The 24831-nt window shown below is 40.6% G+C and overlaps 1 protein-coding gene across 2 annotated transcripts in view; it reads left to right on the top strand.

Moving 5' to 3' along the window:
* STK3 (serine/threonine kinase 3) overlaps nt 1-24831 on the top strand; it is a 184071-nt gene that overhangs the window by 71803 nt on the left and 87437 nt on the right. For both annotated transcript variants that reach the window (XM_018559100.1, XM_018559091.1), the window contains 2 exons: nt 11247-11384; nt 21785-21910. In XM_018559100.1, the coding sequence (XP_018414602.1) occupies nt 11247-11384; nt 21785-21910 (264 nt within the window). The remainder of the gene's footprint in view (nt 1-11246; nt 11385-21784; nt 21911-24831) is intronic.

Below are 24831 nucleotides of genomic sequence, written 5' to 3'. Positions count from 1 at the left end.
CGGGCGGGTCTGGCAGCGGCGAGCGTGAAGTGGGGAGGAGGTGCGGCACGCAGCATTTGTGGAGCCGTTAACAGGGCCGACTAAAACCGATTAATCGATGATTGAAAAAGTTGACAACTTTTTCAATAATCGATTATAATCGATTATGTCGATTAGTTGTTGCAGCCCTTGTTCGTAGAGCGTTGTACGCACTACAAAACGTACAGGTGTGAACCAGGCCTAAATATCTGCATGCAGTAAATACAGTATTGCATGCTCTAGGATTATTTTAGCACATTTCTTCTCCCACCCCAAAAAAATAAATAAACATGTTGATCTCTAAACATTTGTGGAATTGACCCCACGACCCTTGTGGTTTAGGCTTACAGCTTTATCTATTGGATATATTACCAAGATAGCTCTGCAATTGAGGTTCATTAAACCAACCATTAACATTCTGTTTTCTGCTAACAATTGAAGTCCAATCAGGTGTACTTTCATCTGTGCTGTGGAGGGTCCTCTGATTCTTCTGGTTACACTTGGCTGATTTTAAGATGATTAGCGATTTTTCTTTACCATTGCTTATGATGGAAATGTAGTCATTTTCTTAGCTAATCAGTTTATGTTATGGTTCTACATATATAATCTACTTTAATATACTCCTTAAGAATGATTTTGTGTTTGGCCAATAGCAGGCTTAAAGTTTATTATTTCCTATATTTCCCTGGCTACGTTTAACCTCAATTATTGTATTATATCTTCCAGTTTCCAAGTGTAGGTAGCTTGCGTCAGATGTTACAGAGTCAGACACATTTAATTGTAAACGTATTTTATTATATGATCCTTTTGAGTAGTGATATTCAGTGGCCACTGTGTGACCTAGCCAAATGCAGGCTACCTAGCAAGCGTTTTATGCTTTTATATAACTAATTGGATAGTGTTTACTTTACTAAATGTCATGTGGACATTATAAAAATGGTGACCTGCATTGAATTAGTGTAATTGTTGCACAAACAGAACGTGACATAGTTTTAGCCTCATACAGGAAAGGAGAAAGTTGGAAAGATTTTTGGTTTGATAAATACAAACTAAAGATATGAGTACACAGTGTGCGTCATACCTTGGTTTAGACAGAAAAAAATGAAATTTTACTTTTTTCATTTGAGGTTTCTTCGTTTTTATCTGGATTTTTCAGGAAAGGAAAAAAACATTGAGAATAAGATATTGTTTCCTAAATTGAATTGGTGCTGACACTGTCCTTCCTTCTGGAGGGGGGCTACTTTTGTTCCCCATGGTCCCTGTGTGTGTTGTAAAGTAGCCACGTCTGTACAACGGTTCGATCATCGGACGATGCAAGGTGTATGGGCACCTTAAGGCTTGTGAGTCATCACTTTCTATACATCGGGGGGGGAATTTATCAAAACTGGAGCAGCTGTGCATGACAACCAATCGGCTTCTAGCTTCAGTTTGTTCAATTAAGATTTGAAAAATGAGAGAAGCTGATTGGTTGCCATGCACAGCTGCTCTAGATTTTGTCTGCTCCTATTTTGATTAATTACCCTCGCAGTGTTTTGGTTGTGAGTACACCAAGCAACGTACCATCGCAGCAGCAGAGGAAGAAACAGGCAGGATGGAGCACGGTAACAGCTGGATGGCTCGGAGGAGTATAATTTTTTTTTTTTTTTTTAAGCTCCCTAGATAAAATGAGCAGTTAACCCTTGCAGTGCTGGGGTAGCCCTACAGGAAGGGTTAATAAAAACGTTGCCCGGAATTGTTTAATGTTCCTTAAAGTGGTAAATGAAGCCTTTCCCCACTGCAGCATTGTGTAATGCATGCTTGCCTAGAGAGAATCAAGTTGATTGATAAGCCGCATTTGATGTGTAATCTTTGGGCTAATGTCAAATCCATTCTGTCATGTCACTTTGTTTAAACAGTAATCTGCGTGTCATGATGCATGTGACCATGTTTCCATAACATAAGAAGTGTTGACTTTATTATGTGTCTATGAGAAGATGAGTTTACAGCCTTAATTGCGTCATTTGTCACATAAAAAAATAAAACCTTTGTACTTTTTAATAAAAAGAGACACATTTACAGTATGCAGTTAATGGTTGTTAAACTACTGGTTGCCATTGTAAAAGCCAGCTACTACTGTAACATGCACTGAAATGTCACCGTTCCTTCCAAAAGGTAGAGCTTTCATTTCCAGTCATTACTGTAACTTTTAACAGAGAGTCATTCCCAAACTTGGTGCAGTGCTATCTTCTCATGGTCAAGTTTCATATGCACTTTTGTAGGTTTTCCCTGTCGGCAGTGCAATCGTTGTCCTTGCTGAACGACTGCTGTAAGAACCTTTTGTAGCCGCTTCTACCACCTAGAGAAATTCAGTGAAGTCTCTTGTCAGGTATTTGTAGATTTGTATTTCAGTAAATCTAGACGTTTCATAAGCATAGGTTACATTCAGTAAAAACAGAATGACAAAATGATTGGTTGGTTCAGAGATATCGGCGGCTAATGTTAAAGTCAAGCACGTCTTTGCTTTCTCAGTCTCGGTCAAAACTGAGAAGTAGCCTTCTATGAGCCCTAATCTGAATCCTATCAAACATCTTTGGAAAAAGCTGAAACGTGCAGTCTGGAGAAGGCCCCCTTCAAACCTGAAACAGCTGGGCCAAATTAAATCTTAACCCTTGCAGTGAGGCTATTCCCGCCCTGCAAGGGTTAAGTGCTTGTTTTTTCTAAGGAGCTTAAATAACAGAGTTATACTCATCTGGACTACTATCCTGGCTGGCTCCTAGACCTGTCCTTTCAGCCGTCCCCCTCTTCCGCTCCAGTGACGGGATGTCCCTCGATATGTAAAGAACATGATTACTCACAGGACCTCTGGAGCGGAGGGGGTGCGAGGCTGAAGGGACCCCGTCTAGCAAGCATCCAGGGATCATTGTTTGGGTGGGTATAATTATTTTATTTTAGCTCCTTAGACAAAATGTGCACTTAACCCTTGCAGTGCGGGAGTAGCCCCATTGCAAGGGTTAAGATTGAATTTGCCCAGAGTTGATCTTTGAGGGTCCCATCATTTGTGTTCATGCCATTTTCATTTATTTTATTATTTAAATCAGGGCTGGAAAAATGAATCTGGAATTCGAGGGAGCCAGTCTGTTCAGTCCAGGAGCCAGCGGGATTTTTTTGAGCCAATTCCATTGACAACAACTAGAGAAAACCTCAATAGTTGGGCGCCAGCTGTAATCTCTCAACATTGGCTACCTAGCTCCTGGGGTTCGTCCAGCATTGAATTCAAATATTCTCTTGAAGCGAAAATCAAAAGCAAAGTCTGAATTTAGTTAAATATGGAATAAACAATGATCGATACCAAATTACTTTGGTCAGTTTCAAGTTATTGCAGAGAAAATACAATACAATGGAGAATACAAGTAAATAATTGTAAAGACTAGAGGTGCACAGAAATAGAAATGAAAGAAACTAAACCGAAAGCACTCTCCTCCTCCTGCTGCGCTGGGCCGGCTGTCACTTTCTCTCCTCCCCGCTGGGACACAGAGCAGCGCCCAGCGGGGAGGAAAGAAACCTGGGATGCGCAGATGTAGCGGCAGGAAAATGGCACTTTCGGCATTTAGCCAAAAGTGCAATTTCCAGCCAATGTGTTTCGGTGGCCGATATATCGGTGCATCCCTAGTAGAGACAATAGGGACAGGAAGTGAGTTTTTGCAACATTATTAGGTGAAAATTAAGGGAAATAAACAAATGCAACCACCACATCCAGGAGCGGTAAGCTGCAGTATGTTACATTTTTGTTTCTGGGTTTAGGTACACTGATAAAATAAAATAAATAATACTGCACTGTGAGCTGGTCATGACTTGCTTGCATTCCACAGTTGTTCTCTATCATACGCTGGTACTCATCAGTGTGATTCTGTTCCATAAATTGCTAATTGGCAAGCTAAAGCTCGCCATACACTTACATTTTCTTCCTTCCCCTCACTCTGTGGCTTGAAAAAGAAGACCCGCTCTTCGAAACGCGTAGCCAGTTTGAACAGACAGTTTGAACACTTTCACCCACCACCTCCGCCACTTGTTCTCACCCGTTGTACCTCACAGACACACCTCCCCCCCCCCAGATCCCTGCCACACTAAACATCTGACCCAGAGTCCCATTGACATCGACATCTTCTCAGCACCAACTATTGCCACATTACTCTGCCCACCACCATCCGCAACCCTGGACTCCCAATCCATCCACACTTCGTCGCTGCCAACGCTCTAGTACCCACTCCCTGGTAAGTCTTTTCATTATTCCCTTATTTTTTCTTGCTCAGTCACCACTCGGTAGTGCGCTTCTGTATTTCTTGTCTTCTCAATCAGTAAAACGTCGGACACCCCGGTCCGCATTTTTAGGAGCCGCACACCAAGTACCGCAACCGACATTTGTTTACCCTCACCTCAGGGGCAGTGCTGCACTAGGGGACATTTCTCTCAATTTTTTTATTTTTTTCCTTTAGCCTATGGGCTGAACGAAAATATTATAACAGATTCCTCTATCCCCGCTAAACAGCGTGTATTGAAGAATCTCCTGCTAAGTCCTTTGTATTCTGACAGCTGCAGGTGTGTCACTGTCAGAATACTTTAATAGTGACGACAGCTGATTGGCTGCCGTCACTGTTCCCCCGTAGATTTTCCTTCTAGCTCCTTAGATTTTCTGATCGAAGGGTGCCAACAGGGGCACCCACTATGCGAAATTTGGAAGGTTTATCAAGAACCGGCCAAAATTCACACAGTGCATGATCAGCTTTAGAGGGAGAAAGGTGACCAGGGAACCATAGCAGCCATTTTTTCCTATAATAATCCTACATGTTGGTTATTACTATTAAAGTTTTATCAAGGGTGAAGCTGGCCATACACCTATAGATTATCTGCAGACTTTCTATGGTCCGATGGAATAGGTGCAACAGATTCCTCCATCTACACTACACTGTGTGGATGGAGGAATCTCCCACTGGGCCAAGCATCAGTATCTTCCTACTCGGCCCCGCTGACTTAAAATACCTGAACAATGCCTGCATCCAATCAGATTGTTCAGGTATTTTGAGGGCCAGCAGGGGGAAGCCAGTTTAGCGTAGATGGAGGAATCTGTTGCACGTTTTCATTTGACCATAGAAAATCTGCAGATAATCCTATAGGTGTATGGCCAATTTAAGTGATTGATTGTATGCCAGTATGGTAAACTTTCTCTTAGAGTACCTCCATTAATGTGTGGCATGAAAAGTAGATCCTGATGTTATGTTTTAGCCCGGCGTGTTGCTTGACAAATCCCAATATATTTGCCACACTACCTGTGATGTTTTTGCTTGGTAAACTTGCAGTCCAGCTGCCACTTGGGTAGCATGTCTTACCTGGAAGTTGTATTGCCTTTTGCAACCTTCCATTAACCACCTGGTCCAAACTACAAAATCCAAAGGTGGGTTTTTTCATAGTACCATCAGGTGCCGTTCTTCTCTCTGATAACATTTATGACTCACTGAGATTAACTGCTTTGATTGACAGTTTTAGTGACAAGCCTGATATAATTGTATGTAATGAAGGAAATGTTCAGTAGTGAACTTGACTATCATTCAGATCAAGTTTACTCATTCCCTGACATAAAGATTCTCAACTGTTATAAACTCTTAAAGATATGAACCACCCTATGTACTGACTTTCATATACTAAAGCGTCTTATCTTTCTAAGTATATCTAAACCAAAACAAAAAATGTCATATATTGCAGTTTCAGTATTTAGTTGAGGTGGCCACATCAGTTTTTCAGGCTTTTCTTTATCTTTATGGTCACCCTGTCATTTGGTAGCTACACTTAGTTCGACCTCATCTGGAGTACGCGGTCCAGTTCTGGTCACCAGTACTAAGAAAAGATGACCTTGAGTTAGAAAATGTCCAACTCAAGGACATTAATTAAACTTTTTTTTTTAAATTCTTTATTTACTGAAGCAGTGTCATATAACATAGTAACAGTGGCTACGGTGAGGTTACAGCATACACCGACACCACAAAATAGCAAACTGTTGCAAATCAAACATATTTAGCAAGGCTTCTGAGATCAAACCAGCAAACGTGTGTCTTATCTAAATATAGTGAAATCGTTTTCAACTATACTCCACATAGTTCCAGTTCACAATAAAAATTAATTAAACTTTAGGCAAATTAAACTTTAGCTTTAGCATCCATTTTCCATAACATTTGTGATATTGCTGCAATAAGTCTTTGGCTATGATTTGCAACTAAAATGTAACCGCTATATTGACATAACACAACTGTTTTATTTTCTAAGGATGGAAAGCTAAACCGTGCATACAATTGGACAATATAGTCTGGTTTAAGTTCAATAAAACTTTTATAAGTAGACAGTTGTTCTACTTACTATTACAACAGTATACAAGCTTCCTGTAAATTATAGGGAAGACTAGTTTAGATGTTGCAAAAAAAAAAGTACAGGCAGACGTTCTGAACTAGACAGTGAACTCAGGAGTCAAATCTTAACAATGCATTTAAGTACCTTAAAGTGACATTAAAGTCAAATCCCCCCCTCCCCCCAAGTTCATGTTAGCACTTACCTTAAATTATGTCTTTTATTCCGATCTTCTTTCCTGATGTTTTCATCTGTCCCTCCAGCGGTGCGGCGGCTCGCGCAAAGAAAAGAAGGTAAGTTTAAACCGCTATTTTAGCGTTTTTTTAAAAACTGTTTGCCTATATCTACTGCTTGATAGCAGTAGATGTAGGCAAAAAAACTGGAGGGTTTAGAACCCCTTCAACTATTAACAAAAATGTATCTTCTTTGTGTATCACTCGGCTGTAGATCTTCAAATCATCTCTGAATTGGTGCTGACACTGTCCTTCCTTCTGGAGGGGGGCTCCGTTTGTTCCCCATAGTCCCTGTGTGTGTTGTAAAGTAGCCACCACTCCAAGCTCACTCCTGTGATGGACTACAATCTCAATAAAAATTAGTAAACTAAACGTGAGATTGTAATCCATCACGGGAGTGAGCTAATAAAAGTAGACAGCCTTCAGAAGGAAGAACAGTGTCAGAACCAAATCAGAAATGATTTTAGGCTTTAGAGCTGAGTGATACACAAATATGATGCATTGTTGTTAATACTTGAATGCATTTTTAAGATTTCAATCCTGAGTTTAGTGTCACTTTAAGGTCATAGCTCCTAAAAAGTGACAATATTTATAGTTTGAAGCCCCCCCCCGGACGGTGTATTGTGTGCAAAGACAGAGCTAGTGTTTAGTGGTTGTGTTACCAAGAATCACAGGGAGGGGGCAGGTGTTTACCGCCAGGTTTACAATTCGACCCCAGTTGTCAGACTGACTTTCCTGTGCAGAAAATTTTGAATTTCTAGGATTCAGACCCAATAAAAAGTTCATTAAAAAACACACACGTATACACCATCACCGCACCTCTACATTACCATAATGAATGCTAATCACTTACAAAGGTGGAAATAGAGTCTAAGTGACGTGGAAAGAAAAGAAAAATAATCTTCAGTCTCTATCAACATTTTTTGGCTTCTAACCCAGCTCTGCCCAAGATAAGATAACATTTAATGCTGTTAGTGGGGACTTTATCCTGTAATCCTTTCTTGTGTCTAAGCTTCTGTTTCTTCTCTTTATCCAAACAAACTGCTGACTAGAGAAATATTTGCAGTAGTTATTTTTTATGAAGGAAGATGAGATAAGACGATAAACTGTGTTGTCATGTGGCTTGAGTTCATCAAGAGCCATATTTACTGTTGCAGAATGTTTGTGTTAAAAGGTGTTTGTATGATAGTTTATTGCCTTGCTTATATGCATCTCCTGCAACTCTAAAGTACTGCTCTGATTCACTGTATTTTGAGTAAAAAAAAGTTTACTGCTTTCTATTAAAATACTTGAATCATTAGTTTGCAAAAGGAATCCCTGGCAACTAGCAAAATAACTTTGTGATGAGGACATCCAGGAGACATTCAAACTCAGTTTCCTCGTAATGGAAGATGCATATTTAAATACTTACCTTCAGCACGAAGTGCAACCTTTTTCGTAGGGACTTTGTAGCTGCTACATTGGGCTGTAACCAATCAAAAGCAGTCTTGATGTGACATCATTCCTTCCTTCTTATATTTCTGTGCAAATGTGACACTTCTGTAGCGCGACATAGGGCAACAATGTCGCTCAATATTGAGCTACACCATTAAAGTCTATTGGGCCAAATCGCACAAAATCACCCGAAATATAGGTCCTCTTCGAGCTACAAGCTTGAGCGACGAGCTACAGACGACATTGAGCTGTGAGATCTGAACAGCTCCAATGAAATGCATTTTTTAATCAAAAGCTTTGTGGGTTCATGGCAGATAGTGTGAGCTTTTTGCTCTATGGTTTACACTGAAGGGGGAGTTGTAAGGCACAGTTTTACAAAAAGTTTAGTTCTCCATTAAGTTTTATACAATTGTCTATGATTCTTGCAGCTAGGTTTAGTAGGGATTTTGCAGTGCTTCTTGATTATCTCTCCTGGTCAGCCTTTCTCTGCCAACGCTCTTTGCAACTAATGCTTTCAGTGATCCTGAGATTTTTTAATTAGCAGGCTGAACACATGCAGTTAAGATGTTTTCCACCCCATGGGAGTGGTTAGGAACCTAGAACTCTCTGGCCTGAATAATGGAAGACCTGAACACAGTGAGTTGTCAATGACTCGTCGCACTCCTGACCAAAAGGCCTTGCGAAACTTAATAGGTGGTACTGTGACAAACGGATGGCGCCATCCAAATCAATTGGAAGATGAGTCACCAGCACACTAATGTCCTTAATCAATACGTCTTTATTGACACGCGATGCACGTTTTTTTCTGATGCAGGAACCCTGTGTGGCCCAGAAACGGTGCAATTTATGTGATATGACTATGCATCAATATTGACATATTGATTAAGGATTTTGGTGTTCTGGTGACTTCATTTTCACTGGAAACAGTAAGCACCTGTAGACTGAGGAAACAGGAATTTGTATCTAAACTGAAGAACAGGAGTTGAGTATTTTGCAGCTTACTAATTCATAGATATGGTGGTTGCATTAGTTCTCTGAACAGCTGAACGGCCTGGGTATTGATCTGCAGAAAACAATGTCCTGTTGGCTGTCCAAAACACTTGATAAAGATGAACTTAAGCTCCGTCGAATCATTGGCAATAAAATGCTGATGATTTGACTTATCTCCACTTCAACACCTGTGAATGCCTCTATGCCTACTTTTAATATCTATGGATATTTTTGTGGGTGAGCACCCTGGCATTTGCCTTACAAATAGTGTATAGGTTGCAGCTTGTGCAGACATCTTAACAGCTCTTTGTGTTACATGACTTGCAGTTTCAAGTTGTCATTAAACTGTCTATCAGCCTCTAATCATTAGAGCTGCTATTAATTTCTGATAAGCTGCTGTGCTGCCGTATATTGATTGGGAAAAAAGCCTCCAGTTACAAGAGCCGTGCACGGCACAGGGTGATCAACGCTTTACTACCCATCATAACACTGCACACAGAGTATGTGATTTAGGATTGGAGATAACGGCTGTTAAGGAAGGTTAAAGTTTTAGCTTTTATTAGCTACTGAATTGCCGTTACATTTAACTCACGATCATCAAAAGATTAAGATACAACTTGGGGTACTTAAGTTCACTGCAAGATAATTGGCTGTCATTACAGCAATAGAACCGTGTCATAACTTGTTTATTCTTCAGTGTTCTGTTGCCAGGGCATAACAACATGCACTTGTGTTAATATTATTTTTCTTTATGCAAAAGTTTAAATTGCTAACTGTAGACCACTGTTCTTGTAGGAATGCCTATCTTACAGATCATAAAAGAGAGCATATGGTTTATTACTTTACTTGAAAGTAGAGCAAAAGTCCGACAACACCCCCACCCACTGATGTGGCCACCTTGCTTCCTTGAACTCATAAAAATGTAATTGTAGCTCCTAAATACTTACCTTTACAATGGATGATCGGCTAACCAAACTCCTAGGCCTTTGGCCATGTGATCTCTGCTGAAGCGGGGAATTGGCATTCTGATTAGTTGACCCTCCTTTATAGCTATTTGCTTTGTATGGACATAGCGGCATACAAGATTTTTTACCGCCTAGTGTAAGAGTAGCTCATGGCGGATGGTGCCCTTTTTAAGGTTCTTCAATTCAGCATTTGTAGAATGTCACCAAAAGTTAGCTGATATTGCAGTTATTTGTGAACGCTGGCAATTCCACTGGCTAAATATGTTCACTATCATTCCCATTTCTATTTAGTTCATATTATGCAAGCCATATGCTGGTGTTGTACTTCCATTGAGTTCTTCATTATTATTATACAGGATTTATATAGCGCCAACAGTTTGCGAGGCGCTTTACAATATAAGGAAAACATTACAATCACAATTCAAGACAAAATGGTAAGGAGAGCCCTGCCCCTGAGGGCTTACAATCTAATAGGGAGGGGCAAGTGATTCATGAGGAAGTAGCTTTGTGGGGATGAATTGTTTGAGAACGTGATGGTTGAGTGGTTAGGTTGAGGTGGGATAGGCTTCCCTGAAGAGATGAGTCCTAAGGGATCGCCTAAAGGCAGTCAGAGTGGGAGATAGACTGACAGGTAAGGAGTTTCAGAGGATTCATAATCACTTTGGAACTTTTTTTCTATCATTTTAGATTAGTTGTTTTGGCTATACCCCTGGCAGATTTAAGACTTACATTAATGCAGTTGTGTTTAATTAATTATAATTTTTTTTCAATTTACAACTAGAGTACGTACCTACATTTGATTGGATTTATGCATCTTGCAATCCTTTTATACAGCTTTTCTAAGGAGAGGAGAGAGCAAAGTGAGCAAGAAAATCACCTATTCACTCTTCTGCTATTCATACACTGACCAGGTCTAACATTTTAGGGCAGAGATAGGAAAAACATTGTATTCCCTAACTGTATGTGGTGTGATTCACCTGGCTGTTCTGTGTGGCAGAGCTGTATGAATCTTAGGACTAAATGGACAGAAATACAAATCCTTGGCAGGTAAAACAGGTTGCATATATTTATTTCGTCTGTGTCTTTTACTGTTTGCTTGGATTTCAGCTTTAAATCAAATTTTACATCCAAATAACCAGTTTTGATAAGGGTAAAAATCTGAAGACTAACATTTAAAAATTCTGGTTTCAAGTGTTTTTACACTTGCATTTCAATGTATTTTTTTTCTTTTCAGGCAATATTTATGATTCCCACAAATCCACCACCTACTTTCAGGAAACCTGAGCTGGGGTCAGATGAATTCACGGATTTTGTTAAGAAGTGTCTGGTGAAGAACCCAGAACAAAGAGCCACAGCCACACAGCTCCTGCAGGTAGAAAATACATCCTGTTGCATGTTTCTGAAATAAGGAATGCCCCAAGTGTGTCATGATCAACTGTCCTGTCTTATCCTAGCTGTACAGACAGCACCTCATCTGTGACACCTTAAAAGTTTAGATTTAGTGTACAAAGGCTCTTAGACTCCAGACCAAGTCATATGCAGCATGCTTTCAGTGAGAATGTTTGCAACTAAGGTTTTTGAGATGCATTTGAGATAATGTTACCATATTTTCACACGTGCTTGTAAATTTAGGAGGTATAGGGGGCTTCGGCTACAGCCTCTAACATAACCAAGGGACTATAAGCACGCCTCAAAACACAGTGTTCCCATGGAAAATATATAGTCTCTCTAGGTGGACATTATGGCCTCTGCAGATATTGGTTTCAGATAGAATAGTTCTTCAGACGGCCCTCTGACTTGTGAGCCCCTTCTGTTGGGGTTGGTTGTGTTTTTTCTCACGTTGCCTTCTGTTTTCGTTGTACCCGCCCTATATGTTGGACTGCTTTTGGACAGCCCATTGGTTCCAAAATAAACTCCATGTGTCTTTTGATGTAAGATCAAGAAAACAGAATTTTTTCTGGAGCAGATTCTTTCCCCATTTTTGACTTAGAATGCTTTGTTTTGCATGGTGTCTCTTTGTGGAGACAGCCATCTTGGTAGACAATTAGTGTTTTTGCTGCCTCATATCAGAGCTGCACAACTAATGACTGGTTGGTAATATTCAAGAAGCAGCAGAAGAGGTGGAGGAAGCACAAAACTGCAAAAAGAATGAAGTCGAGGCAGGGAGATTCTTACACTGCAGGCCCTGCTTCTCTCCTGCAAGGAGAACAGTGAGCAGCACAGTAGCGGCATCTTGAAAAATCTCCCGAGACTGACAGGCACAGTGCCGTAGATTATCTTGCACTGCAAGTATACACCTATAAAGCCCAAGGCACAGGACTACCTAGGCACAGGAAGTGCACTGCTTTTTTAAGGAGTAAGTCAGGAGAAAAAGTTACATTATTCAAGGTACATTGCAAATTGTTCCATATAGGGCAGCAAAAAATTAAATACAGGTCCTCTTTAAATGATCACATAAATGAGTGTTATCCATTTGTTTATACAAGGGGTGACACAAGTTTATCAAGTTTTATGTTTGCACACCAAGCTCCATTGAATTGGAGTCTTTGGAGAGTAGAAAGTAGGGCCACTCTCTTTACAATGCTGTTCTAAGTGACATCACATTTACACTTGGAACGGTGGTGTTGAAGCTCCCACTGCTAAGCACAGTTCCCCTGTTGCTTGCAGTTTGTTTGTGCTAGTTAACAACCCGTTCTCTACACTAGCCACTAAAATGTAATTTCAGCGTTGATTTCACAGCAGTGTGGACTTTAATGGTGTTTTTCTAGGTTTTATGGAGTAATAAAGGTAAATGACTACTATCTACTATATGGTTATGGCTCGCTGAGAATAGAAATTTCTGTTTACTGAATATGTAGCCGTGCATCTTGCTGACCCAATTAGAGTAATGCTTTAGTACTTATATAGATGGTGCTTTCAGCTCGGCTTACTTGGGAAAGGATGGTAACTATGAGCCATCTGTTGCCCCCAAACAGAGGAGTCCGCCATTTTAGTATAGTGTAGAATTAGGCACTAGTTGGGTGGATAAGCAGTCTTCGAGGGGTTTAGTTTATTTATTGTGAATAAAAAGTAAGTTAAAACCATAGAGCATGAATGGCATGAAAGATTTATTGAAGCAAAGTCAATTTTACCCATTTTCGTAGCACAGAAGTTGTTGTTTACCAATTTATCTCTTGAGTGAGACTTTTTCTACCAGTATTCAGCTCAGTGGGCTGCAATCACACCGCATTGTGCCCATAGAACTTCATTAAATATCACTAGTGACATTTCAATAAAGTTTTAACAATAAAAGGTTATAGTGTGATGTGCCAAGAGCGAGCAGCGCACTGTTCCGGGAAATTCTTACCTTGTATTATTTTCCCAGCTCAGTCACGGAACTCCCACAGTGTACAATACTTTTTTTTTTTTATCCCATGCGTCTGTGTGGGGTAGAGCCTGAGTTACAGACTTTAACAGTTCACTCTTCTTTATTCCTGACCACAATCTGCAAAGAAGATAGACTCTTGATTGACAGCTCCTGTTTCACTGTCTTGGCACACAAAACAAGGCACCCATTCCAGTTCTAGTATCTGTGCTGATTCCTGTGACAGCGCGTCCTCTTCCCCTGCATTCCAGTGACCGTGCATGTGTCTGGAAAGTGCAGGGACAGTGAGAATAGAGCTGTCAATCAAGAGTGTTTTTCTCTTTTTCAGATCGGGGTTGGGAAAAACAATCCTGTATTAATTGCTCGTATTCAGCCACCCCTGCACCCTCCACCCCCGCCACCCCAGAATGTTAGCATGTCTAACATAATTGCTGATAAAGGCTTGTGCACACCAGTAGGAGTGCATTATGGTCCACAATGCATAACATTTTTTTTTGTATATTAAATGTTAATAAAATATAAATGCATTGTGCAGTTAGCTGCATGAAAATGTTGGTATACTGCATTGCTATGCAGTGCACACCTACACACTTAAATGATGCGAACATGGCACACAGAAAACAATTCTCTGTGTCCTTGCATTGAGCCTGCATTAATCAATGCTGTTCAACACAGCGAAAAGCACCTGGTATGAATGAGTCCTTAAATTCTACTTTTGTGAAACTCATTTAGGCTGGATTCACACCTAGGCGACAGCGTTTTTAGGTGTTTCTACGAGCGGTTTTGATGCACATTTTTATGTGCATTTTATGCGCCTAAACCAATTTGTGCGTTTTTGTGATAGTTGATGGGGTTGCTCATGACATGTCTTATGGGCTACTTAAAGTGGACCTAGATTTAGGTATATACTAGGGATTCACAGATACTTGGCATTTTCATGAGAACTACCAGGGTTGCAGCTGTGACTGGGTCCTTGTGCTCCACCACCGTCCTGAAATCATTAGTCTGTATTGTTTTAGAAAAACTGTCCCATGACGGTAAACAAAAATGTATCAGTAATTGATGTCTGTGAGGACAAAAAGTGGTACCAGTACTTGGTCTGGAAAAAATGGTATCAGTGCATCACTAATATATATTTATATAAAACAAATCATACATTAAAACAGGAATGCACAAATCCCAGGAGCCCGACAGCCAATGTACCTTATGTATCGGTACTCGGCCTTAAAAAAGTGGTATCGGTGCATCCCTAATATATATACAGTATATTTTAATGGTAAATGCATGCAAGTGGTATGCCATGTTACATTACTCCCCTGACTCTGCTTTTCCCTACAGAATTTTAGCGCAATGTTTTTTTTGTTTTTTTAAGACATTGACCCAGCTGAGTATCGTTTTACTAGAATGAGATGGTGGCTCAGAGATGATGCAGACATATAAATCCTGGTGCCTTTGTACTTTTCATCTTTGTTCACAGATGTCTGACACAGATCATGCAACGCTGCATCCACTCAATATGTTATTAAGTTACAATGGTACATTCTAAGTACAGGGGGAGAGAAGAGGAAATGCTTCCTACTGCCTGCAGCAGACTGATGACATCATCTCAGCCTAGGCATAGTCAATGACAAAATGTTGCACTTTTAAAAAAAATGGTATGGCTGCTGTATACTGCAACTTTTCAGGGGTTTATTTCTGCGGACTTGTAAAGTTCTTGAATAGTCCCCTTTTTTACATTTTAGACGTCTCTTGGGTGAAGGCCTTTGTACAGATTCCAAGCTACTCTGAGCAGTTTGAGAGCGAAACTACAATGTTAGGCTGAGGGTCAGATTGAGCCTCTTCTCCTTAACATACAATGCCTCGAAGACTTTAACCCTTTGTTAGGACAAACAGTGTTGAAATCTAGTTTACAACATATAATAAAAATCTGCCAGCATAGTACAGACACAGTTCATTAGAATAAGCATTAGCCCCCCCCCCCCCCCCTTAAATTACATAGGGGGAAGCTAGGTAGGATTGTTAAAGAACTCCGGGCAAAATAATTATCAACCCTTGCAGTGGGGTTACTCTTGTACTGCAAGACTGAAGTGCTCCTTTTGGTCGAGGGAGGAAAATGTAGTTATACTCACCTGACCCTCAGAGCCTGCTTGCTCCTAGATGGGTGCCTGGAGACTGAAGTTATATAATGTTAATGGGAACATGTAACAAATATAAAGTAGCTGTTATCCCAATTTGGCTGCAAAAGTGGAACTACACTTTAACTTTTGCACAGCTGCAATGTTTTCTTGATAGCATTGGCAGTTCACTGACTGGTGTCACTTGCTGTCTAGAATTGCTCTTAAAAGCTCACCGTTATAGACATTATATATATATATATATGGTTTTGTTGAATGTGGAAAGATGTCCACCATTGCCCCCAAATTTCAGCCACCAGTTGGAGGTTTTAAGAGGCTGGTCCAAACTTCAAAACTCAGTAAACTGAAAATGTGTTCCTTCATGTCGCTGTAAATGACAGCATATCATTTCCCTCATCTTTCTGAAGATAACACTTCTTATTTTGGTATTGAATAACTTTTATGAGCTAGTTACTCAGATATCTGATTTAACATGGAACCATTCCAAATGAAATAAATATCAGCTCTCTAAGTGCTAGTGTTCACTGATTGCCCAAATGATTAACAGATTCTTGAGCTTGGCCTTCTCAGTGACTTATTCTAGGTCAGTGACATAGAGTACGAGGAATGCACTGCACTCACATGCGACGGGCAACATCTAAGATTATGGCAAACTTTCAGTTTCCTATGTGGAAATACAGGCGGCATAAAAGGGGGTCTGTGCACTGTCACTTCAAGGCAGACTGAGGTGGAGGTTGTTTAACCTCTTCTCAGTTGCAGAAGTGCTGCCGGTTGTCAAAAGTGGCTTTTACAACCTGCAAGAATGTCTACCATAGCGTACTTTTCCACCTCTTCAACCATCTGAGCTCTAATAGGGGTGAAAGTACTTCTTTATTGCACATCTTTTTATTTCCTTGAAAAGAATCAACTGAACATGCATTTGTCCTCCATTGTATACATATAGATGCCTGTGTACTTGTGTGCTGTACTTGTCACATAACCAAGTTGTCTGTTTGGTCAATCGTGTCCCATTTGTTTTAGGCCCTCACCTCTCCATTGTGGTGCCACACGGCTGTTAACCTGCCGTATTTTGTGGATTGGTGTGCATTGAATTTAGGCAGCCGATTTAATTTTGATTGGCCAACCAGTGCAGCACAACACGTGAGGAAACACATAATGACCACTTTTTTCAATGCAACGCACAAATGGTTCCTATCTTTATGTGGTCACATTTTGAAATGCATGTTTTGAGGTGCATTTGCAAGGTACACTAAAATGTCATTTAAAAGCAATGACACTGCACCGCCCATCATGCGTTACAGCTTATTGGGATAACGCCTGTTTAACTGTGCTTTACTGCAATACAAAGGTGCGAAGCCAGCCTTAAAGATATAAATTACATACTGGGACATATTTTGTGCAATCACAGCAGAGTCAGCCTACAAAGATTATGTGTTTTTATGCTGAAGCAAATTTACAACCTGTTACATATTTGTAGCAGTACATAGCACATTAATGTGGATTTAAACACTCGGTTCATCTAATCTATTTTACAGCCTCCCTCCCCTTTTCTATCACTTATCTAACACCTGAAAGTTTTTAAAGTGACACTTAACTCAGGATTTAAAGCCTAAAAACCTATTCAAGTACCTTAAATATCAACAATGTACCATATTTGTGTATCACTCGGCTGTAGATCCTCAAATCATCTCTGAATTGGTACTGACACTGTCCTTCCTTCTGGAGGGTGGCTACTTTTGTTCCCAATGGTCCCTGTGTGTGTTATAAAGTAGTCACCGCTCCAAGCTTGCTCCCGTTATGGATTACAATTCTATGCTGATGTTCTAGTTCATCATGGGGGCTCCAAACTCTCTCCTGTGAACCACTGACATACTAATGGAAAATTTTAGTGCATTAATGAAAAGAACACATATCCCACCCTTTAAATACAAACCAGCCTTTGACGCCAACTACATGTCCCCTGCTGTGTGATTCTGGGGCCATTAGGTAAGGCCTCATTCAAATGGGTGGCATGGTTGATGTGCAGTTTTACTGCCCCCAGCTACACGCTGCAGTGGTAGCACTGGGGCCGCACAGTGCTGTATACGTAAGGAAAACATCATGACCATGGTGCAAAAAAAAATGCACCGCCTTACCAGGTTGCATTTGATAGGCGGTGCTTGTCAAACGTGACAGTTCGAATCAATGAGACCGTGCCGCAGCCATGCGGATACACTGTTGCTGTGTGGTATTTTAATTGAAAATCCCATTGGGATTAAAAAAAATATTTTAAAAAACCTTGCATTCAGGAGGTGGCAGTATCACCACCTGAACGCCAGGCAGCCTCTGCTCCACTGCCCTCTGAAAAACGATCCACCGCAGATCGCTTTTCGGAGGGCAGTGGTGACTGTAGTCTGTCTGAACGAGTATTTGTGAGCTTTCAGAGTTTGAATAGATATAGAGTGGGGAGGGGTCATTTCAAAACGGTCAAACTAGTAAAGTGTTTAGGTCTTCTTTAACATTTGTCCCTGCCACCAAACAACATACATTTGGTTACATACGGTTAGGCACGTACACAGGCCATAATAGGAGGAAAATGAATGCATCAGAGTGTTATTGCTACTAGAGGGAAAATTATTTAGTCACCCAGTGTACCTGAGGGTTTGTCAGAAATCCGGCATAGTCCTAACTTCCTTTTTGAGCTCCCAGCACAGTGCCTATGCTGCTCTGAAATCACAAGCAGTGTTGTCAGCCCTGCCCAGTTTTTCCTTCTGGACCATAGGACCTTCTTCAAAAGGGGAACGCATTGAGTAATATGTATTTTTCTGTTCTTGCAGCATTTGTAAAGAGATCTGCATGTATTATAGAGTACCCGTTTTTATTTTATTTTACCCAGACATGCACTTTTATGCACATGTACACTGAAAAGGATTTGCACAACTGCCTTGTAGTGCAAAGGGCTGTTTTACACCTGCCTCCATTCTTCTCAGGATATCCTGCGGTCAAAACATGCTTGTCATCTGTGTTGCTCCCAGTCCATAGGCACACTTTGAATCACAGTAGTTGGTGCAATAGAAGTGTATGGGGCTGATTGCTGCAATTCAAACAATTCTGAGTAGAGTGCCAAGACTGGAAGCTGCAGGAAACGGCAATGCTGGCTCTTAAGCTGGCCATACACTACTCGAATTTTAGCCAAATCATAGGACTTGGCCCAAATTTGAACAATGTGTGGCCCCCTTGGTAACCCACCAATTCGACAAAAGTAATTTTTTCCATTTGACTTTTGTCACTGAAGCCGGTCTGAAAATTCTCAGGTGAACAGTGACTAAAGCCAATCAGCTAAAGTCACTGTTATGGTAATACAATAGCCTATCGAGGTGGATTCCCCATCCAGCCAGCCAGATCAAGTTTTGACAACAGCGTGTCCTTCAAAGCACACCATAGTGAAAAATGTAAATTGCACATTAAACTGACCTCCAATGGTGGTTTACATTCATGCTTCTCTGTGTTTATTTAAAACGTTCAGCATTGAGGGAAAGATAGCCAGGAATAATATAATAGGTAGTGCAAAGAACAATCCTAATGTGCACTGACTTTTGTTTCACTGATGTCAGATAACGGGAATTGTTGTCGCTCTGTGCACTTTAGTTTGCGCTTTTCTTGCCTTATTAAATAGGCGCAAGTGTTCATATTCCCTTCCGTTATGTGTACAAAGCTATGGGACCTGTTTAAATGAAATCCAGTGTTTTCTTATGACACCATTCAGAGATGAACTCTACATATTCAATATTTGCCTGAACACAGGACAGAATCTGCGCCCTCTAAAGATCAAAGGCTAATGAGTAATAAGCAATCATGCCTATTATTCACAACTCTCACAATTATTTTATTGAGTGTGTAATTTACTCAATAAAACACACTTTTTTTTATTTTTTTATTACAGGATTAATAGGTAGGCAGCCTAACCTTTCCGAGCACTACACAGACATTCAGTTTATGAACTTCTAAAGTGCACCAGCCTTGGGCAAACTACGGGCTTCTTTGAAGTGGTAAAACTTTAATACAACTGGGAGCTCTAGGGTTTACATTTAATGTACATTTCTCCTTGGTGTAAGTATACAGTGTAGAGTTACACATGTGCATGTCCACATGGCATTTAAACCCACCTAATTGCATTGTAATTGGGTTTAGAGATATTTTGGGAATGACTTAAATTAAGCTCTTTCCTTGTTTACAGAAGATATTATCGTTTTGTTTTTTTTTTCCTTTTTTATTTTTCATGGTTCAGGTTTCAGATTAACTGTTCTTACAGTCATGAAACGCATCACGAGGGAAACAGCAGCAAGAGCTACCTAAATGCAGCTTCTAAGCTGTAATGTTATCTTGTATAATAATCTTTTAATAGCACAAATTTTTAAAATGGCACCAGTGACATACATGTGCCACATGTAATAAATATATTATTGCCATTGCTGTGAAATTACAGTTTCATTACTCCTTATTTTATTAGTCAAACTGTGCTTTTTCCTTGAACAGCTTATTCTGAATAGTGTGTAAAGCATTCTAAGTTATGTTATTTAGGTAGTGTTTAATCAGACATAAAGCAATTCTGTCCATCACCTAAAAAATTCTAAAGGAAATACCCTGTAATACAGGAGAGTTTATAGTTGCCTCTCCAGTGGCCCCTATCTCATACCATCCCCATGTTTTATTGCTGCACCTCCCATCAGACTCTGCAGCATTCAAAACGTCTGGAAATGTTGGATGCCTGACTCCTGCTGTGGACTGGTGTTCTATCCTCCAATACCTTCACCATTACAGGGCACCACAGTGACATAGGTTTGGAAAATGGAAAACAGGCATGCACTGGAGGACACAGGCATCTAACACTCCTGGAAATGTTGAGTGCTGGAGGTTCTGATGGAGACTGCAGTGCTGGAACAGAGGGAAAATGAGAGATGAGGGCTGACTGAGAGGTGAGTATAATAGGTCTTTAATTGCAGGGACCGATCATCTGGAAATTCTAGGTGACTGACCGTGTCGATTTACATGTGAACCATCCTTCTTAATTGTACAGTACAGAACACAGGCTCCTTTAATCATAGACAATGGGTTATATGCAGCCACCTTCTGGTGATTGGACACGGGAAAACTGTGTCCTTAGGTGTCCTTCATGTCTTTAGGTGAAGGATGACTTTTCTCTATTGAGAGCTGTTTTTTGGTTAAATCTACTTCCACCTTAATCAGGACACTGTCCTACGTTCTCTTTGCCCTGCTCTGAAGCATCCCATGGAGATTTCCCTGCACCATTTGGATGTTCCGTGGGCAGTGCAAGTATACCTTTCAGCCACATTTCTGCTACATGGTCTTCTGTTAATACATTTGTGAAGTTTTACCAGGTGGATGTTCAGGCCTATGCTGACACCAGCTTTGGCTGTGAGGTGCTTCAGGCTGCTCTTTGAGTTCAGGATTTGGTTCCCTTGTTGGTTCTTATGGAATTGATGGCATTGTTTGCAGTGTTGCCCACCCCTCTTAGGAAAGTCGCAATGTCTATGATTTAAGGGAGGGGCTATCACAGCTGCTCTAAATCACGTGTAGATTATCTGCAGACTTTCTATGGTCAGATGGAAAAAGTGCAACAGATTCCTCCATCTATGCTAAACTGTGTGGTTGGAGGAATCTCACACTGGGCCAAGCTTCAGTATCTTGCTAGTTGGCCTTGCTGGCACCCAAAACACCTGAACAATGCCTGCATTCAATCAGATTGTTCAGGTATTTTGACAGCCAGTGGGGCCAACTAACACTACTTCATGCTTCTGGTTTCACTAGGATAGGACAATGTTCACTTAATATCTGTGTGATCCCTAAAGTGGGTTTTAAGTAATTTTCAGGCCTAAAATGTGGAATATAACATGGGTACAAAAAAATTAAAAAAAGGCCTCAGTCATGAAGGGGTTAAACTGTCAACTTTTTTCCAACAATCAATCCAGATCAAACAAATATAAATTGTCCAGTATTTTTTTTTTCTTTTTTACTAGCTTGGGAGATGGGGAAATGTGGCGCAGGCGAGTGGGGTAGTGGTTCGTCTTGCTGCATCTGTGTGTTTGTGGAGACCCACAGCTTACTAGCACATCCAAGGGTGGCTCCATAGGCACCTGCAGGGGAAAAGCATTTGAAATGGATTAAAACCTTTTGACTTTAATATCACTTTAACTCAAGCGATTTCACCTCACCTGGCTCGTTTGTGTTTTGTTTACGCATGACTTCAAAGATTCTCTTTCTTTTAATCTCCAGCACACGTTCATAAAAAATGCGAAACCTGTGTCGATTCTGAGAGACCTCATCACTGAAGCTATGGAAATCAAGGCGAAAAGGCATGAGGAACAGCAGAGGGAACTGGAAGAGGAAGATGAAAATTCAGTATGTGTTTCTATTTTTAATTTTGCACTGAGGTTAAACATGAGATAGCGATGTGATTGATAGTTATTTATATATGTGCGAGTGTGTACACACACAACAGAAGATGTATTGCTGCACTCCTTACCGGAATTGATAATCTGCAGGATGCAGGTGGGTGGTCGTAGTGACCACGGATGGCGCTGTGATATCCATGTAGTTTTCAATGGATGTCACCAGCACACCATAATCTTTGTGTAATCAGCAAAAGTCAATATATTGAAATTCAAATGCAAGCGCTTTCGGGGCCATACAGGGTCCCCTTCATCAGGCACGGAATGTACACACACACATACAGTCCCAAGGGTAGTCGCTGCACTTTATTTTTAAGGATGCTGATCAACAAAAATATTCAAACACTATCCAAAGTAAATATTGACGCAGTGGTGAGCCTTGCAGTGGAGTTACATGAAAGCATCAGCATTTTATTGTACACCCTTCAATGGAGCCAAGTCTTTTTTTATCAAGACTTGATAAAAGATGGACTGAGCTCCATGTGGATGTTACTTTACACTTACCACCTACCTAAACATTGTTGCTGACCAAGTACAGTATACCCCTTCAATGAAACTTTAGTCCCTGATGACATTGGCCTCTTACAGCGGGATAATGTGCCCTTCCGCACTGCAAAAATAGTTCCAACAAAGATTTGAGCAACACAACAACGGGTTTGAGGTGTTGACTTGGCCTCCAGATTCTCCATCCAATCGAGCATCTGTGGGATGTGCTGAAAAACAAGTTTCCACTAGGCTCCACTTTGCAACTTACAGGACTTAAAAGATCTGCAACTGACGCCTTGGTGCCAGATACAATAGTATACCTTTAGAGGTCTAGTGGAGCCCATGCATCAACAGGTCAGGGCTGTTTTGGCAGCAAATGTTATGATTTGAGCAGTGTATATACCTGCTAGAGGATTTCAAATTCTGAATAACCAGCCTTGCAGTTAAAAAAAACACCTGCCGCTTCACCACCTTGGTTAAGTTCAGTGAGCAGGGATCCTGGAAGTTGCAAACCTTAACTAGGAAATCGTATAGAGATCTTAATGGAGTTCTGACGTGTGTAACTCACACTTCCTTTTCTTAATCGGAGAACATTACTGGACAATGCAGGTATTGAATGTTATGCCAGAGGTTGGTCTGGTACTTAAATTTAGTGATAACTGAGTATTTTCTGTTATTGTTGACCTTTGCACCAATCAGGGCCACACACTGAGGATTGCTGGAATGGGTAGAAAGGTAAGTGTTAACACAGCACTCAAAAATAGATAGATGGGAGTGATAGATTAATTAAAGAATAGGTTCACTAAATGTAAACTTGTCTTTTAAATCTCTCAGGAGCAAGTAATTAAAGTCACCCTTTCATCTCTGGCATAGCATTCTGCAAAATCTGTCATGGGTGCTCCCTGTATTAAAAGGTTTATTTAAAATGAAATTCACCCTAAACCATTATAGTACCTCTTTTAATGGCTTTGTTTATCTTAACAGCATGTGTATGACAAAGTAGTAAATATTGGCTTGTTTGTGCTCTTTGAAACAACATTATGTAAGCCAGAATTCCTATTTATGTAGTGATGTGACTTTATACACGTACAAACCTTAGTGCTACCCGTACAGACAGCATGTGACAGCGAAAATATGTCAACCTTTGTCATTTTACTGCTCTACAACATTAATGAGATATATGACAGTAAGTGCTATAATTATATGGCATAAGTATGTATTTGGGTAAAGATTAAACACACACAGCAAGTGAAGGGTGAAGGAAAAAAAAAGATATGAGCTCAGATAAGATGATGGTGATATATGAATGAAAATGGAATAATGTTTCATGTACATAGGGAACCTAATGAGCATTCCTAATGTCTGCAAAGGGTTCTCTTGCACCCAGTTAGCTCAATACATAAATCTCCAACAAAGAGGTACTCTTTTGAAAGGTAGATATTAGTGATATTAGACAGCAGCTGTTAGAATTGAGGTGACCTCTGGCTCAAGCTAAAGAGGCAGACAAAGCAGCAAATCGTTTATGATTAAGCCTGTAGAAGGATCATAGAGGACATGTTCTTTCTTGAAATACACCCGAATGGACACATGGACAGATGACACAAATACACATACTTCACCTTGACAAAACACCACCCAATATTTAGTGTAAGCTAAGAGTGTATTTCCACTTTTGCAGCCAAATTAGGATAACACCTCTTTTGCGCCCTGTTGATTTAATTTTGTAATAACAGGCCCAATTTCTCTGACTTTTCACACCCTACCCATTAGAGCTACGCCCTCTCTAGCTGCCATCCCCTTGTCAAATGGGAGGACATTTTATTTGTTATTGAATTTATTTGTTAATTCAGGGAAATCACAAGTTGGTGGAGTCAACAATAAGCCTTCAATCCAAGCTACCACGCCTGCTCTTGTAACAGTGGGATTGCAGGATCAAAATGGAATGCTAAAGGTATTTTTCTGGCTAACTGAGTTAGGTCCGGAATTGATTGGACACTGACACAAGTTTTGTTATCTTGCCAGTTTGCCAAAATAAATTCAAGTTACAGTTAGTTAAAGAATCTGGACTTAGACGCCGCTACTCTCTGCGTTCGTCCTCTGTACCTGCTCCGACGGGTCATGAGCCGTGAGACCGGCTCTCTGCCGAGGAGACATTCTCAATTGCACTGAACTACCACGAGATGCCTTTCTTTGTGCCGCCCGCCTCATCGGGTGAGCTGCCCTTCCCTGCTGCACGTTTCGAGGGATGCTCATGGTGACGTATCCAGTTCACAAGTTACACATGACACCTGTATTTTTCTATTTTTCTACTGTTGTTTTTCACATTTCTACGTGCATCTGAAGTAACAGGATATGTGTGCTTATTTGGTTTTGGGGGGGGGCGGG

The sequence above is a fragment of the Nanorana parkeri genome, unplaced genomic scaffold (assembly GCF_000935625.1).
Source record: "Nanorana parkeri isolate BGI_ZX_2015 unplaced genomic scaffold, ASM93562v1 scaffold16, whole genome shotgun sequence".
NCBI lineage: Eukaryota > Metazoa > Chordata > Amphibia > Anura > Dicroglossidae > Nanorana > Nanorana parkeri.
Note: the sequence above shows the minus strand (reverse complement) of the source record. Positions and strands in the feature narration are given on the sequence as shown.